The 19,078-nt window shown below is 44.1% G+C and overlaps 1 protein-coding gene across 1 annotated transcript in view; it reads left to right on the plus strand.

Moving 5' to 3' along the window:
• LOC120061689 (sodium-dependent neutral amino acid transporter SLC6A17-like) overlaps positions 1-15,165 on the plus strand; it is a 34,801-nt gene extending 19,636 nt beyond the window's left edge. Inside the window, exons 4-11 of the mRNA XM_039011583.1 lie at positions 84-265; positions 4,824-4,934; positions 8,540-8,781; positions 10,608-10,800; positions 12,224-12,419; positions 12,652-12,811; positions 13,157-13,319; positions 14,791-15,165. Of these exons, the coding sequence (XP_038867511.1) occupies positions 84-265; positions 4,824-4,934; positions 8,540-8,781; positions 10,608-10,800; positions 12,224-12,419; positions 12,652-12,811; positions 13,157-13,319; positions 14,791-15,165 (1,622 nt within the window). The remainder of the gene's footprint in view (positions 1-83; positions 266-4,823; positions 4,935-8,539; positions 8,782-10,607; positions 10,801-12,223; positions 12,420-12,651; positions 12,812-13,156; positions 13,320-14,790) is intronic.
• The last annotated feature ends 3,913 nt before the right edge of the window (positions 15,166-19,078 follow it).

Below are 19,078 nucleotides of genomic sequence, written 5' to 3' on the forward strand. Positions count from 1 at the left end.
TTTGCACACTCCCAAATCTCCCTCTCCCCTCCTGTCTTCCCCCGTCTCCCTTCTCACCTCCCTCCATCCGTCCCTCCCTCTAGTCATCGAGCCGGAGTGTGAAAAGTCTTCTGCCACCACCTACTTCTGGTACCGGCAGACCCTGAACATCACCAGCACCATCGAGGACAGCGGAGGCCTGAACTGGAGAATGACCCTGTCCCTGTTCGCCGCCTGGCTCATCGTCTGTCTGGCAGTGATCAAGGGTATCCAGTCATCTGGGAAGGTAACAGGCCGAGAGCTATTATATAGATCTGTGTGTGTCTGTGTGTGTGTATACACGTGTATATATATGTACTGTATATATACTATCTGAAGGTACTGTATACAGTGCATTCGGAAAGTATTCAGACTTTTTCACGTTACGGCCTTATTATAAAATTGATTACATTTCTTCATCAATCTACACACAATACCCAACAATGAAAAAGCGAAAATAGGTTTTTAGACATTTTCGAATATATATAAAATAAAAACTGAAATATCACATTTATATAGTAAGTATTCAGACCCTTTACTCAGTATTTTGTTGAAGCACCTTTGGCAGCGATTACAGCCTCGAGTCTTGGGTATGACTCTACAAGCTTGGCACACCTGTATTTGGGAAGTTTCTCCCATTCTTCTCTGCAGATCCTCTCAACCTCTGTTAGGTTGGATTGGGAGAGTTGCTGCACAGCTATTTTCAGGTCTCTCCAGAGATGTTTGATTGGGTTCAAGTCCGGGCTCTGGCTGGGCCACTCAAGATCATTCAGAGACTTGTCCCGAAACCACTCCTAATTTGTCTTGGCTGTGTGCTTAGGGTCATTGTCCTGTTGAAAGGTGAACCTTTGCCCCAGTCTGAGGTCCTGAGCGCTCTGAAGCAGATTTTCATCAAGGATCTCTCTGTACTTTGCTCCGTTCATTGTTCCCTCAAATCTGACTAGTCTCCCAGTCCCTGCCGCTGAAAAACATTCCCACAACATGATGCTGCCAACACCATGCTTCACCGTAGGGAAGGTCCCAGGTTTCCTCCAGACCTGAGGCTTGGCATTCAGGCCAAAGAGTTCAATCTTGGTTTCATCAGACCAGAGAATGTTGTTTCTCATGGTCTGAGAATCTTTAGGTGCCTTTTGGCAAACTCCAAGCGTGCTGTCATGTGCCTTTTACTGAGGAGTGGCTTCCATCTGGCCACTCTACCATAAAGTCCTGATTGGTGGAGTGCTGCAGAGATGATTGTCCTTCTGGAAGTTTCTCCCATCTCCACAGAGGAATTCTGGTGCTTTCAGAGTGACCATTATATAGTGTCACCTCCCTGACCAAGGCCCTTCTCCACTGATTGCTCAGTTTGGCTGGGCCAGCTCTAGGAAGAGTCTTGGTGTTTCCAAACTTCTTCCATTTAATAATTATTGAGACCATTGTGTTCTTGTGGACCTTCAATGCTGCAGAAATGTTTTGGTAACCTTTCCCAGATCTGTGCCACAACACAATCCTGTCTCGGAGCTCTACGGACAACTCCTTCGACCTCATGGCTTGGTTTTTGTTGTGACATGCACTGTCAACTGTGGGACCTTATATAGACACGTGTGTGGCTTACCAAATCATGTCCAATCAATTGAATTTACCACATGTAGACTCCGATCAAGTTGTAGATACATCTCAAGGATGATCAATGGAAACGGAATGTAACTGAGCTCATTTTCGAGTCTTTTAGCAAAGGGTCTGATTACTGTTTTTTATTTTTTATAAATTTGCACACAAAAAAGAAAAAAAGCTGTTTTCGCTTTGTCATTATGGGGTATTGTGTGTAGATTGATGAGGATCTTTAATTTATTTAATCAATTTTAGAATAAGGCTGTAAACGTAACAAAATGTGGAAAAAGTCACGGGGTCTGAATACTTTCCAAGTGCACCACTGTATGAGTGGAAAGGTACAGGGCCGGGGGCATTGTCTTCCCTACAGCTACTGTATGTTGTTGTAACATGATTCTATCTGTGGTAAGACAGTGGGGGGGGGGGTTACATGAAAAAGAAACACTGGTGTTGTTGAAATTGTTCTCGAAGGCTCAAGAGATCCATTCAGTTGTTATTACAGATTATTAAGTGTGCTGGAGTTTCACTTTTTCAAATACAGATATTTTCCTATGGACTTTCTATGTGTACTGTACAGTAGGAGGAGATTCACATCCCGTCGTGTATAAGTATATTAACTTTCATGAGCATTTTTATACTGGCTGAACTGTGACATAGCCTATGGTGAGAAAGGCAAAAAATTTAAAGCACAAAATACTATCTTTGTATTATCTTGTGTTAAACAATTCTATCTTTGTATTATCTTGTGTTAAACAATTCTATCTTTGTATTATCTTGTGTTAAACAATACTATCTTTGTATTATCTTGTGTTAAACAATACTATCTTTGTATTATCTTGTGTTAAACAATTATATCTTTGTATTATCTTGTGTTAAACAATTCTATCTTTGTATTATATTGTGTTAAACAATTCTATCTTTGTATTATCTTGTGTTAAACAATTATATTGTTGTATTATCTTGTGTTAAACAATACTATCTTTGTATTATCTTGTGTTAAACATACTATCTTTGTATTATCTTGTTGTCACGCCCTGGCCTTAGTATTCTTTGTTTTCTTTATGTTTTTTAGTTAGGTCAGGGTGTGACATGGGGAATGTATGTGTTTTGTAGTGTCTATGGGGTGTTGTATGTGTATGGGGCAGAGTAGAGTATAGTTGTCTAGTTATGTCTATGGCTGCCTGGATTGGTTCTCAATCAGAGACAGCTGTCATTCATTGTCTCTGATTGGGAGCCATATTTAAGGCAGCCATGGGCAGTAGGCTTTTGTGGGTAGTTGTCTATGTCTATGTTCTATGTTGCATGTGTGCACTTAGTTCTGTTTAGCTTCACGATCGTTGGTTTTGTTCATTTTGTAAGTGGTTGTTTTTTCCTTCATTAAAGAAGATGTATTTTTCACGCGCTGCGCCTTGGTCCTCTCTCTCACACGAAGACGATCGTGACACTTGTGCTAAACAATATTATCTTTGTATTATCTTGTGTTAAACAATACTATCTTTGTATTATCTTGTGTTAAACAATACTATCTTTGTATTATCTTGTGTTAAACAATATTATCTTTGTATTATCTTGTGTTATGGGAAGGAAACATGCAAAATGAATGAGCTTAGTCTGAAGAGTCTAGGAGGCACAGTGTGGTTCGATAATATGTTGGCTGGCCAACAACTCCATGGCTACATCCCAAATGGCGAACTATTCCCTATTTAGTGCACTACTTTTAACCAGAGCCCTATGGTAGCATATTCCCTATGAAGTGCACTACTTTTAACCAGAGCCCTATGGTAGCGTATTCCCAATATAGTGCACTACTTTTAACCAGAGCCCTATGGTAGTGTGTTCCCTATATAGTGCACTACTTTTAACCAGAGCCTTGGTCAAAGTTGAGAATAGGGTGCCATTTGGGATTCAGCCTAACAAGGTGCTTTCATCTCAGTCCAAACAATGAGTCATGATCACAACGCAACAATCCAACCCACATTTTGGAATAGAGAAATATATAACAAGATCTGACAGTTTGTCTGGATTCCAAATAGCACCTTATTTCCTGTACACTGAGTATGCCAAACATTATTAACACCCATGTTGACTCCAATGTTTCCCACAGTTGTGTCAAGTTGGCTGGATGTCCTTGGGGTGCGGCCCATGTTGACTCCAATGCTTTCTACAGTTGTGTCAAGTTGGCTGGATGTCCTTGGGGTGCGGCCCATGTTGACTCCAATGCTTCCCACAGTTGTGTCAAGTTGGCTGGATGTCCTTGGGGTGCGGCCCATGTTGACTCCAATGCTTCCCACAGTTGTGTCAAGTTGGCTGGATGTCCTTTGTGTGGTGGACCATTCTTGACACACACGGGGAAACTGTTGAGCGTCAAAAACCCAGCAGCGTTGCAGTTCTTGACACAAACCGGTGCGCCTGTCACCTACTACCGTAACCCCTGTTCAAAGCCACTTAAATCTTTTGTCTTGCCCAATCACCCTCTGAATGGCACACCTAACACAATCCATGTCTCAATTGTCTCAAGGCTTAAAAATCCTTATTTTACCTGTCTCCTCCCCTTCATCTACACTGATTTGAAGGGGATTTAACAAGTGACATCAATAAGGGGTCATAGCTTTCACCTGGATTCACTTGGTCAGTCTATGTCATGGAAAGAGCAGGGGCCATGGTCTAAAGTAATGCCCTGTATAAGGATACAGCCTTTTAACATGGGGCTATTAGTCAACTATAAATTACCAAAGTTATGATAGATTGCCATAGAGTTTATGTTAATTACCCAAATTATTGAAGATGTCCGGTAACTTTAGTAAACTACGTGTGTGTGAGTCTGTGTGTCAGTCTGTGTGTGTGTGTGTGTGTGTGTTTGTGCGTTCATGCCTCTGTATGCACGTGTGTATGCATGTCTCTGTCTTTTCGAAGCATCACACTGAGGCAGTGTGGTAGTGTCCATGGTAACGGTGTGGTGGTGTCCATGGTAACAGTGTGGTTGTGTCCATGGTAACAGTGTGTTGGTGTCCATGGTAACAGTGTGATGTGTGTACAGTCCTCTGTCTGTCGCCCCTCTCAGGTGATATACTTTATGACGGTGTGTGTGTGTGTGTGTGTGTGTGTGTGTGTGTGTGTGTGTGTGTGTGTGTGTGTGTGTGTGTGTGTGTGTGTGTGTGTGTGTGTGTGTGTGTGTGTGTGTGTGTGTGTGTGTGGTGTATTTCTTCTCCTATCAGGTGATGTACTTCAGCTCTCTCTTCCCCTACGTGGTGTTGATCTGTTTCCTCGTCAGAGGCCTGATGCTCAAAGGATCTGTTGACGGTATCGCTCACATGTTCACCCCAAAGGTAAACACACACACACACACCAAATGTACACACACATACACCAAAGGTAAACACATACCATCCTTTATCTGTGGTGCTGAGAATTACAGCTCCACAGATTCAACTCACCTGCATGTTGTGTATCCAAGGTACAACACAGCCATCCGATATCCAACACAGCCATCCGATATCCAACACAGCCATCTGACATCCAACACAGCCATCTGACATCCAACACAGCCATCCGACATCCAACACAGCCATCCTACATCCAACACAGCCATCCTACATCCAACACAGCCATCCAATATCCAACACAGCCATCCTACATCCAACACAGTCATCCGACATCCAACACAGCCATCCGACATCCAACACAGCCATCCAGCACTATCTCCGACTCCCTCTCAAACACAGGGCTATGGCTGTCATCACACTCAGACTAGAGAGTGGCTGTCATCACACTCAGACTAGAGAGTGGCTGTCATCACACTCAGACTAGAGAGTGGCTGTCATCACACTCAGGTTAGAGAGTGGCTGTCATCACACTCAGATTAGAGAGTGGCTGTCATCACACTCAGATTAGAGAGTGGCTGTCATCACACTCAGACTAGAGAGTGGCTGTCATCACACTCAGACTAGAGAGTGGCTGTCATCACACTCAGACTAGAGAGTGGCTGTCATCACACTTAGATTAAAGAGTGGCTGTCATCACACTCAGACTAGAGAGTGGCTGTCATCACACTCAGACTAGAGAGTGGCTGTCATCACACTCAGATTAGAGAGTGGCTGTCATCACACTCAGATTAGAGAGTGGCTGTCATCACACTCAGATTAGAGAGTGGCTGTCATCACACTCAGGTTAGAGAGTGGCTGTCATCACACTCAGACTAGAGAGTGGCTGTCATCACACTCAGACTAGAGAGTGGCTGTCATCACACTCAGACTAGAGAGTGGCTGTCATCACACTCAGATTAGAGAGTGGCTGTCATCACACTCAGATTAGAGAGTGGCTGTCATCACACTCAGACTAGAGAGTGGCTGTCATCACACTCAGATTAGAGAGTGGCTGTCATCACACTCAGATTAGAGAGTGGCTGTCATCACACTCAGGTTAGAGAGTGGCTGTCATCACACTCAGATTAGAGAGTGGCTGTCATCACACTCAGATTAGAGAGTGGCTGTCATCACACTCAGATTAGAGAGTGGCTGTCATCACACTCAGATTAGAGAGCATTGGTGCAGAGCATCACATTCTAAAGGAGAGAAAGGTTTCCTGATATGGCAGTTTCTGTTTGTCTGTCTGGACTCAATTCTATTTAGGGAAACTAGTCTCAGGGCACTGTCTGTTTGTCTGTCTGGACTTGATTCTATGTAGGGAAACTCAAGTCTCAATGCACTGTCTGTTTGTCTGTCTGGACTGGATTCTATGTAGGGAAACTCTAGTCTCAGGGCACTGTCTGTTTGTCTGTCTGGACTGGATTCTATGTAGGGAAACTCTAGTCTCAGGGCACTGTCTGTCTGTCTGGACTGGATTCTATGTAGGGAAACTCTAGTCTCAGGGCACTGTCTGTTTGTCTGTCTGGACTGGATTCTATGTAGGGCAACTCTAGTCTCAGGGCACTGTCTGTTTGTCTGTCTGGACTGGATTCTATGTAGGGAAACTCTAGTCTCAGGGCACTGTCTGTTTGTCTGTCTGGACTTGATTCTATGTAGGGAAACTCTAGTCTCAGGGCACTGTCTGTTTGTCTGTCTGGACTGGATTCTATGTAGGGAAACTCTAGTCTCAGGGCACTGTCTGTTTGTCTGTCTGGACTTGATTCTATGTAGGGAAACTCTAGTCTCAGGGCACTGTCTGTTTGTCTGTCTGGACTGGATTCTATGTGGGGAAACTCTAGTCTCAGGGCACTGTCTGTTTGTCTGTCTGGACTTGATTCTATGTAGGGAAACTCTAGTCTCAGGGCACTGTCTGTTTGTCTGTCTGGACTGGATTCTATGTAGGGAAACTCTAGTCTCAGGGCACTGTCTGTTTGTCTGTCTGGACTTGATTCTATGTAGGGCAACTCTAGTCTCAGGGCACTGTCTGTTTGTCTGTCTGGACTGGATTCTATGTAGGGAAACTCTAGTCTCAGGGCACTGTCTGTTTGTCTGTCTGGACTGGATTCTATGTAGGGAAACTCTAGTCTCAGGGCACTGTCTGTTTGTCTGTCTGGACTGGATTCTATGTAGGGAAACTCTAGTCTCAGGGCACTGTCTGTTTGTCTGTCTGGACTGGATTCTATGTAGGGCAACTCTAGTCTCAGGGCACTGTCTGTTTGTCTGTCTGGACTGGATTCTATGTAGGGAAACTCTAGTCTCAGGGCACTGTCTGTTTGTCTGTCTGGACTTGATTCTATGTAGGGCAACTCTAGTCTCAGGGCACTGTCTGTTTGTCTGTCTGGACTGGATTCTATGTAGGGCAACTCTAGTCTCAGGGCACTGTCTGTTTGTCTGTCTGGACTGGATTCTATGTAGGGAAACTCTAATCTCAGGGCACTGTCTGTTTGTCTGTCTGGACTGGATTCTATGTAGGGAAACTCTAGTCTCAGGGCACTGTCTGTTTGTCTGTCTGGACTGGATTCTATGTAGGGAAACTCTAGTCTCAGGGCACTGTCTGTTTGTCTGTCTGGACTGGATTCTATGTAGGGCAACTCTAGTCTCAGGGCACTGTCTGTTTGTCTGTCTGGACTGGATTCTATGTAGGGAAACTCTAGTCTCAGGGCACTGTCTGTTTGTCTGTCTGGACTTGATTCTATGTAGGGCAACTCTAGTCTCAGGGCACTGTCTGTTTGTCTGTCTGGACTGGATTCTATGTAGGGCAACTCTAGTCTCAGGGCACTGTCTGTTTGTCTGTCTGGACTGGATTCTATGTAGGGAAACTCTAGTCTCAGGGCACTGTCTGTTTGTCTGTCTTGACTGGATTCTATGTAGGGAAACTCTAGTCTCAGGGCACTGTCTGTTTGTCTGTCTGGACTGGATTCTATGTAGGGCAACTCTAGTCTCAGGGCACTGTCTGTTTGTCTGTCTGGACTGGATTCTATGTAGGGCAACTCTAGTCTCAGGGCACTGTCTGTTTGTCTGTCTGGACTGGATTCTATGTAGGGCAACTCTAGTCTCAGGGCACTGTCTGTTTGTCTGTCTGGACTTGATTCTATGTAGGGCAACTCTAGTCTCAGGGCACTGTCTGTTTGTCTGTCTGGACTGGATTCTATGTAGGGCAACTCTAGTCTCAGGGCCGTGTCTGTCCTGCAGTCTTTTGTTCCTCATTCTTGCATCCCATTCTTTGGGAACGTTGATCCTCACCCTTAGATAGTTAGATAGAGGAGTGTTTTAGTGAAACATTTTCTTTGAAGAACACTCAACCATAATTCATGTATTCAATGCCTCTGTACTGGATGTCTGGATCCTTAGAGTGACGTCAGACTAAAAGTGTGGAATTGTGGTTGTTGTCTCCCTCCAATGGCTGACTTAGGTACTCGCACTAGATAATGTCTTTCTCCTCTTGGTAAGTGCAAAAGGATAGGCCATGATTGTGTGGAACATTACATAGTTGCCCCTGACCTCTGACCTCTGACCTCTAACCCCAGTTGGAGAAGATGCTGGAGCCCCAGGTATGGAGGGAGGCAGCCACCCAGGTGTTCTTCGCTCTGGGCCTTGGGTTCGGAGGGGTCATAGCCTTCTCCAGCTACAACAAGCGGGACAACAACTGCCACTTTGACGCAGCGCTGGTCTCCATCATCAACTTCATCACCTCCATCCTGGCTACGCTGGTGGTGTTCGCCGTGCTGGGGTTCAAGGCCAACATCATGAACGAGAAATGTGTTGTGGAGTGAGTATATCTTATCCCAGATCTGTTTGTGTTGTCTTCTGGAGTCGTTCCTCTTGAATCCTGACTTAATATGATCTGTTTTTTTTGGCAGGGTTGGGGAGTAATGGATTACATGTAATCTGTTACATGTAAGGGATTACCAAAAAAAACGGTAACTGTAATCCGTTACGTTACCAACAAAAATATCCTAATCAGATTACAGATACTTTTGAAAAACTAGATGATTACTTCGAGGATTACTTTTAAATTCAGAAAGGATGTTTGGGGAAAAAAATCTTTGATACTTCTCTGTTTTCTCAATGACATTCAAATCAGCATTGAAAAAAGGAACAAGTTAAAGTTTGTTCCACCTGAGCGAGTCTGACCACCAATCAGAGACCACCATGATGACACACCAAATGTGTTTGATGGATCGCGGGGAAAGAGCAGGAGTAGGCTTTTGTAGGCTACAGTCCAAGCTACGTCTTCAATGGTACGACTGCTGTCGGCACCCAAAGATAATCCAACTTGAATAAACGCTTGGAGGTATGACGGCTGCGTGGTCCCATGGTGTTTATACTTGCGTAGTATTGTTTGTACAGATGAACGTGGTAGCTTCAGGCATTTGGAAATTGCTCCCAAGGATGAACCAGACTTGTGGAGGTCTACAATTTTATTTTCTGAGGTCTTGGCTGATTTCTTTTGATTTTCCCATGATGTCAAGCAAAGAGGCACTGAGTTTGAAGGTAGGCCTTGAAATACATCCACAGGTACACCTCCAATTGACTCAAATGATGTCAATTAGCCTATCAGAAGCTTCTAAAGCCATAACATTATTTTCTGGAATTTTCCAAGCTTTTTAAAGCCACAGTCAACTTAGTGTATGTAAACTTCTGATCCACTGGAATTGTGATACAGTGAATTATAAGTGAGATAATCTGTCTGTAAACAATTGCTGGTAAAATTACTTGTGTCATGCACAAAGTAGTTGTCTTAACCGACTTGCCAAAACTATAGTTTGTTAACAAGAAATTTGTGGAGTGGTTGAAAACAAGTTTTAATGACTCCAACCTAAGTGTATGTAAACTTCCGACTTCAACTGTGTATATATACACTACCGGTCAAAGGTTTTAGTACACCTACTCATTCAAGGGTTTTTTCTTTATTTCTACATTGTAGAATAATAGTGAAGACATCAAAACTATGAAATAACACATATGGAATCATGTAGTAACCAAAAAAGTGTTAGACAAATTTAAATATATTTTATATTTGAGATTCTTCCAAGTAGCCACCCGTTGCCTTGATGACAGCTTTGCACACTCTTGGCATTCTCCCAACCAGCTACATGGGGTAGTCACCTGGAATGCATTTCAATTAACAGGTGTGCCTTGTTAAAAGTTAATTTGTGGAATTTCTTTCCTTCTTAATGTGTTTAAGCAAATCAGTTGTGTTGTGACAAGGTAGGGGTGGTATACAGAAGATAGCCCTATTTGGTGAAAGACAAGTCCATATTATGGCAAGAACAGCTCAAATAAGCAGAGAAACGACAGTTCATCATTACTTTAAGACATGAAGGTCAATCAATACAGAACATTTCAAGAACTTTTAACCTTTCTTCAAGTGCAGTCACAAAAACCATCAAGCGCCAAACTCTAATAATTTTGTCAAGCTCAAATAGCTTAACCAACCTCATATTGTCATTATAAAATAGAGTCAATCTCTTTCAGCACTATCCCTACTCACTCTGTCTTTACTACCCGTTACTATGAATGAAGCTATATTAAATCACTATCTCACAATTAGCAATAACCCTTTCCTCCTCTCCTCTCTCCTCCTTTCTACAGGAATGCGGAGAAGATCCTAGGTTACCTGAACACAGGTGTGTTGAGCCATGATCTGATCCCTCCCCACGTCAACTTCTCTCACCTGTCAGCTGTGGACTATCAGGAGATGTATGGAGTGATCAAGACTGTCAAGGAGGACAGCTTCAGTCAGCTTGGACTGGACCCCTGTTTACTGGAGGACGAACTCAACAAGGTATGTTGGGTCTGGACCCCTGTATAATGGAGGACGAACTCAACAGGGTATGTTGTGTCTGGACCCCGTATACTGGAAGTAAAACTCAACAAGGTATGTTGGGTCTGGACCCCTGTATACTGGAGAACGAACTCAACAAGGTATGTTGGGTCTGGACCCCTGTATACTGGAGAACGAACTCAACAAGGTATGTTGGGTCTGGACCCCTGTATACTGGAGGTAAAACTCAACAAGGTATGTTGGGTCTGGACCCCTGTATACTGGAGGTAAAACTCAACAAGGTATGTTGGGTCTGGACCCCTGTATACTGGAGGTAAAACTCAACAAGGTATGTTGGGTCTGGACCCCGTATACTGGAGGACGAACTCAACAAGGTATGTTGGGACTGGACCCCTGTATACTGGAGGTAAAACTCAACAAGGTATGTTGGGTCTGGACCCCTGTATACTGGAGGACGAACTCAACAAGGTATGTTGGGACTGGACCCCTGTCTACTGGAGGTAAAACTCAACAAGGTATGTTGGGTCTGGACCCCTGTATACTGGATGACGAAATCAACAAGGCATGTTGGGTCTGGACCCCTATATACTGGAGGTAAAACTCAACAAGGTATGTTGGGTCTGGACCCTTATATACTGGACGACGAAATCAACAAGGTATGTTGGGTCTGGACCCCTATATACTGGAGGTAAAACTCAACAAGGTATGTTGGGTCTGGACCCCTATATACTGGAGGTAAAACTCAACAAGGTATGTTGGGTCTGGACCCCTATATACTGGAGGTAAAACTCAACAAGGTATGTTGGGTCTGGACCCCTATATACTGGAGGTAAAACTCAACAAGGTATGTTGGGTCTGGACCCCTGTATACTGGAGGTAAAACTCAACAAGGTATGTTGGGTCTGGACCCCGTATACTGGAGGACGAAATCAACAAGGTATGTTGGGTCTGGACCCCTATACACTGGAGGTAAAACTCAACAAGGTATGTTGGGTCTGGACCCCTATATACTGGAGGTAAAACTCAACAAGGTATGTTGGGTCTGGACCCCTATATACTGGAGGTAAAACTCAACAAGGTATGTTGGGTCTGGACCCTTATATACTGGACAACGAAATCAACAATGCATGTTGGTCTGATTTGGTTTAGAGGTGAAAATCGTTTTTTTTTTTTTTTACATTTTCACACCAAAAAAAACAACTTTTTGTGGCCTTTCATGTTATTCCATAGTCCTGATTTTTCCAGTACTGCTTTCGGTCTCTGAAACTAGCCTATAAAGTAGAGATGTCATACTCTTATCAACACCCAAAGCACTTCCAACATCATCTACAACCACTTTTAGATTGAAAACAGGCGTCTCATTATGTGAAGTGAAATATAGTGAAGATAAAACATCTCTTTCCCTCCCTCTCTCTTTCTCTAGGCAGTGCAGGGAACAGGCCTGGCCTTCATCGCCTTCACTGAGGCCATGACCCACTTCCCTGCCTCTCCCTTCTGGTCTGTCATGTTCTTCTTCATGCTGATTAACCTGGGGCTGGGGTCCATGATCGGCACCATGACAGGGATCACCACACCTGTACTGGACGCCTTCCCCAAGATACGCAAGGAGTTCCTCTGTGGTAAGTCTTCTATTGGTTGGTTGGTTGATTTATTCTTTATCAGTCAGAAGTCAAAGGTCAGCCAATGGCTGTTGAAAGAGACTATATGTTGTATGCCTTACTTAGTCCTCCTCTCTCAGTGGGCAGTTGCATCGTAGTCTTCTTCTGTGGTCTGTATGTATGATCATTAATGTTTCCCCCTCCTCTTCCTCCTCCTTCTCTCTTCCTCCTCTACCTCCTCCTTCCTTCTCAGTTGGTTGTTGCATTGTGGCGTTCTTCTGTGGCCTGCTGTTCGTCCAGCGCTCAGGGAACTACTTTGTGACCATGTTTGATGACTACTCAGCTGGCCTGCCTCTCACTGTGGTGGTTATACTGGAGAATATATCTGTGGCCTGGATCTACGGCACCAAGAGGTACTGGATGCATAACATGACACAAGGAACGTACATATTACTTTACAGCAGTGCCTAGGAGAAATGGCTTTGTAAATTTGATTGTGTTCAAAATTCGCTTTTGTTCATCCTCACCTTAATCTCCTTCCTTCCTTCCTTCCTTCCTTCCTTCCTTCCTTCCTTCCTTCCTTCCTTCCTTCCTTCCTTCCTTCCTTCCTTCCTTCCTTCCTTCCTTCCTTCCTTCCTTCCTTCCCTCTCTCTCTCTCTCTCTCTCTCTCTCTCTCTCTCTCTCTCTCTCTCTCTCTCTCTCTCTCTCTCTCTCTCTCTCTCTCTCTCTCTCTCCTTCCCTCTCTCTCTCTCTCTCAGGTTCATGCAGGATCTAGAGGACATGTTGGGTTTCAGACCCTACTCTTTCTATTTCTATATGTGGAAGTACGTGTCTCCTGCCTGTCTCATCGTGCTCATCATTGCCACTGTGATAGAGATGGCCGTCAGTCCTGCTGGGTACAACGCCTGGGTGGAGGAACTGGTCAGTGAATCTGTACCTCTGTTACACCAGTTTAGCTCAAACACATTTGTACTAATCCATCCATTTCACCTAACCGGCACCTCCCTCTTAGTCCAGTGACTAGAAAGTGACAATCTTTTTCATGGTCCTTCGAGCCCGGATGGGTTTTGTACAACATGGTTCTCCTTGAAGCATCTTTGTATTCACACATGCATTTACTTTCCCTTTAAAATGATCTCCTCGTGTTCAATGGTTGACTCACCCTCATCTTCCTCACCACGGACTGCTTCACTTTATATACAGTGTCTTTAGAAGTATTCACACCCTTTGAATGGCACCCGATTGGTAGATGTATAACAACCACAACAAAAAACTTTCTAACTCAGTTGCCAGAGAGTAAGAATAACACTATTCCAAAAAATGCAACCTGTTTGCAACAAGGCACTAAAAAATAATATTGCAAAGAAAATGAACTTTTTAGTCCTGAATACAATGTGTTTTGCTTGGGGCAAATCCAACACAACAACATCACTGAGTACCACTCATTCATATTTTCAAGCATGGTGGTGGCTGCATCATGTTATGGGTATGCATGTCATCAGCAAGAACTAGGGAGTAAAAATCCAAAATAAAAAATTACAGAATAAAGCTAAGCACAGGCAAAATCCTAGAGGAAAACCTGATTCAGTCTGCTTTCAAATTCACCTTTCAACCTAAAACACAATGACAAATCTACACTGGAGTTGGTTACCAAGATGACATTCAAATCAAATCAAATGTTATTGGTCGCATACACATGGTTAGCAGATGTTAATGCGAGTGTAGCGAAATGCTTGTGCTTCTAGTTCCGACCGTGCAGTAATATTTAACAAGTAATCTAACATTGAATGTTCCTGAGTGGCCTAGTTACTATTTTGACTTAAATCGTCTTTCAAATCTATGCCAAGTCTTGAAAATGTCTTTCTAGCAATGATGAACAACCAACTTGACAGAGCTTGAAGATTTTTATAAAGAATAATGGACAAATGTTGTACAATCCAGGTGTGAAGGGCTCTTAGAGACTTACCCAGAAAGACTCACAGCTGAAATCGCTGCCAAAGGGGATTCTAACATGTATTGACTCAGTGGGGTGAATACTTATCCAATTTGTCTTCCACTTTAACATTGCAGAGTATTTGGTGTAGATTTTCTTACCAAAAATTACAATTAAATCCATTTGAATCCCACTTTATAACACAACAAAATGTGGAAAACGTCAAAGGGTGTGAATCATTTCTGAAGGAACTGTATATTCCATCTATGTTTTGTATTTACTGTGCAATCAGTTTATCGTGTGTTTGTACGTCATATACACTTCTTTCTTGTGTTTTGATGCAGTTGGGACATTAAAAGCTTTTCTGAATCTGTATCTCAATGTTTCTTCACTCTCCTCCTCCTCCCTCTTCTTCGTCCTCCCTCTCCTCTCTCCTCCCTCTCGTTTTCCCTCTGCTAGGCGTCGGAGAAGTTCCTCTCCTACCCTCCGTGGGCTCTGGGTGTGGCCTACTCCCTCATCATCGCCGCCATGCTTCCTCTCCCCTGCGTCTTCATCGCCCGCCACTTCAACCTGCTCTCTGACGGCTCCAACAAGCTGTCCGTCTCCTACCGTAAAGGTATGACCAAGGACCTCTCTGGTCTAGAGGAGGAGAACGAGTCCCGCTTCATCCTCAGTAAAGGCACCCCCAGCCCCAGCCCCTCGCCCATGCCTTCTCACCGCCCCTACCTGGGGCCCGGCGGAGCCCAGGAGATGACCAACACGGCTGGATATGGTACCGGGACACCGACCAAGACGGGTTATCAGAATATTCATTCGCCAGAGTCCGAACTATGATCGATCTGACTGACTGAAGCACAAGAAACCCTTTCTATCAAACCCAACACAACCCCTCAAGAGAGAGAGAAAGAAAGAGCCCCCTCTCTACTGTTCACCTAGCTGTAAAGCAAAGCCCCACCTCTCTCTGCTGTTCACCTAGCTGTAAAGCAAAGCCCCCCCTCTCTCTGCTGTTCACCTAGCTGTAAAGCAAAGCCCCCCCTCTCTCTGCTGTTCACCTAGCTGTAAAGCAAAGCCCCCCCTCTCTCTGCTGTTCACCTAGCTGTAAAAAGCCCCCCCTCTCTCTGCTGTTCACCTAGCTGTAAAACAAAGCCCCCCCTCTCTCTGCTGTTCAACTAGCTGTAAAGCAAAGCCCCCCCTCTCTAATGTTCACCCAGCTGTAAAGCAAAGTCCCCCCCCTCTCTCTACTGTTCACCTAGCTGTAAAGCAAAGCCCCTCCTCTCTCTACTGTTCACCTAGCTGTAAAGCAAAGCCCCCCCCCTCTAGTGTTCACATATCTGTAAAGCACAGCCCCCCCTCTACTGTTCACCTAGCTGTAAAGCAAAGCCCCTCCTCTCTCTACTGTTCACCTAGCTGTAAAGCAAAGCCCCCCCCCCTCTAGTGTTCACATATCTGTAAAGCACAGCCCCCCTCTCTACTGTTCACATATCTGTAAAGCACAGCCCCCCCCTCTACTGTTCACATATCTGTAAAGCACAGCCCCCCTCTCTACTGTTCACATATCTGTAAAGCACAGCCCCCTCTCTACTGTTCACATATCTGTAAAGCACAGCCCCCCCCTCTACTGTTCACATATCTGTAAAGCACAGCCCCCCTCTCTACTGTTCACATATCTGTAAAGCACAGCCCCCTCTCTACTGTTCACATATCTGTAAAGCACAGCCCCCCTCTCTACTGTTCACATATCTGTAAAGCACAGCCCCCTCTCTACTGTTCACATATCTGTAAAGCACAGCCCCCTCTCTACTGTTCACATATCTGTAAAGCACAGCCCCCCTCTCTACTGTTCACATATCTGTAAAGCACAGCCCCCTCTCTACTGTTCACATATCTGTAAAGCACAGCCCCCTCTCTACTGTTCACATATCTGTAAAGCACAGCCCCCTCTCTACTGTTCACATATCTGTAAAGCACAGCCCCCCTCTCTACTGTTCACATATCTGTAAAGCACAGCCCCCCTCTCTACTGTTCACATATCTGTAAAGCACAGCCCCCCTCTCTACTGTTCACATATCTGTAAAGCACAGCCCCCTCTCTCCCCATAACATAGAACATCTCTGAGCCTTAACACACATTCATTCAATTCTAAAACAACCTTCCCCACATCGCCCCTAATCCAAACAAAACCAAGGCCCTAAGTAGAGCCACTACCAATGTTGATGGCAGTCCTCGTCCTACATCACTCAGGCACAAACGAAGAAGGAGGGCCCCCATTTGAATTCAGCCTTAGAAGGCAGGCAGGCAGGCAGGGGGTGATTCATCTGAACGCAGATAAGCCAAGCAGCTAGCGTTTGATCATCAGGCAGCGTGTGTGTGTGTGTGTGTGTGTGTGTGTGTGTGTGTGTGTGTGTGTGTGTGTGTGTGTGTGTGTGTGTGTGTGTGTGTGTGTGTGTGTGTGTGTGTGTGTGTGTGTTTGTCGTAGTGCTCCCCAGCCAGTCCAGGTGACCCCTAGTGTTATAAATAGAACTGTGATACCCACGTTGGCAACCAGCCCCGGCAACACAGTGCCATGGTGATGAATCCTCTTGTGATGTCATGGAGGAAGGCACACACACACACACACACACACACACACACACACACACACACACACACACAAGAGGGCATACACACACACACACACACACACACAAGAGGGCACGTTGTTGCGCTTTGTCAACCAGCTGTTACCAAGCCGGGTTGTGTTCATTAGGGAAAACATTTTTAAAAGCAGAGTGAAACCAGCTGTTATCAAGCCGGGTTGTGTTCATTAGGGAAAACATTTTTAAAAACAGAGTGAAACCAGCTGTTACCAAGCCGGGTTGTGTTCATTTGGGAGGAAAACGTTTAGAAGCAGAGTGAAAACAACTGTTAAAAAAAAACAAATGAAACAGGGAGGTACAGCCTGAATGTGTACTAAGGTACTACCTGAAAATTTGAGCACAGATTGTAGTTTTCCATTGCAAAATGTGTGACCTATTGAACACTACCCAGGTGTGCCGCAAGCCATTATATATGTTGATTTCTGTTGACCGTTGTTCAGAAATGGATCAATGGGAAATGTAGGGTTAATTGTGATTGTACATTCCTCTAATCATGATCTTCGATAAGCACTCTGATCAATCAATGGCACTAATAATATATGTATTTATGTGAATTGTCAAGTAAAAAAAAAAAAAGCCTTTTTATTTAAATGGTTGAGATATTTCTACGATAGTGTGTAATAATAATTATGTGGATAATGTAGTCTATAATACTGTAGTGTACAAAACTAGTTTTTTGTTGTTGCAATAGAAGACTTGAACCACAGGGTGGCGCTGTTGGCCACCAGAGGAGTACCTGACATTATCTGTGTGTTTCCTGCCTCTTCATGAAGACAGTGATGACACACACAGAGCACACTGTGGCTCGTTCTAAAAAAAATTATCCTCTCCTTCATCGCACTGATCTGCGAGAACTGACCAGGTTAAATATTTTCCAAACAGTGCAGATGAAGAGGGGGAAATTATGAGAGGGAGGATTTTTAAGAGATTGAGAATGAGATACATCCAAGCTGTTACTGGCAGCCAGCCCAGAGATGCTTTGATTCTAATGTTGATGCAGCCTATGGTCAACCTGTTGATGGATTATAATGTTGATACAGGCTATGGTCAACCTGTTGATGGATTATAATGTTGATACAGGCTATCCCCAGTTTACAATTGGCTCATTCATCCCCCTCCTCTCCCCTGTAACTATTCCCCAGGTCGTTGCTGCAAATGAGAACGTGTTCTCAGTCAACTTACCTGGTAAAATAACGGTAAATAAAATAATAATAATAATAATAATAATGGTCAACCTGTTGATGGATTATAATGTTGATACAGGCTATGGTCAACCTGTTGATGGATTATAATGTTGATACAGGCTATGGTCAACCTGTTGATGGATTATAATGTTGATACAGCCTATGGTCAACCTGTTGATGGATTATAATGTTGATACAGGCTATGGTCAACCTGTTGATGGATTATAATGTTGATACAGGCTATGGTCAACCTGTTGATGGATTCTAATGTTGATACAGGCTATGGTCAACCTGTTGATGGATTATAATGTTGATACAGGCTATGGTCAACCTGTTGATGGATTCTAATGTTGATACAGCCTATGGTCAACCTGTTGATGGATTATAATGTTGATACAGGCTATGGTCAACCTGTTGATGGATTATAATGTTGATACAGCCTATGGTCAACCTGTTGATGGATTATAATGTTGATACAGGCTATGGTCAGAGTCCCTGGAGTTGAACATCAGTGACTTTATAGCAGGTAGAGACCCTGGAGTTGAACAACAGTGACTTTATAGCAGGTAGAGACCCTGGAGTTGAACATCAGAGACTTTATAGCAGGTAGAGACCCTGGAGTTGAACATCAGAGACTTTATAGCAGGTAGAGACCCTGGAGTTGAACATCAGAGACTTTATACCAGGTAGAGACCCTGGAGTTGAACATCAGAGACTTTATAGCAGGTAGAGACCCTGGAGTTGAACATCAATGACTTTATAGCAGGTAGAGACCCTGGAGTTGAACATCAGTGACTTTATAGCAGGTAGAGACCCTGGAGTTGAACATCAGTGACTTTATAGCAGGTAGAAACCCTGGAGTTGAACATCAGTGACTTTATAGCAGGTAGAGACCCTGGAGTTGAACATCAGAGACTTTATAGCAGG

Source organism: Salvelinus namaycush, chromosome 16, assembly GCF_016432855.1.
Source record: "Salvelinus namaycush isolate Seneca chromosome 16, SaNama_1.0, whole genome shotgun sequence".
Lineage (NCBI taxonomy): Eukaryota > Metazoa > Chordata > Actinopteri > Salmoniformes > Salmonidae > Salvelinus > Salvelinus namaycush.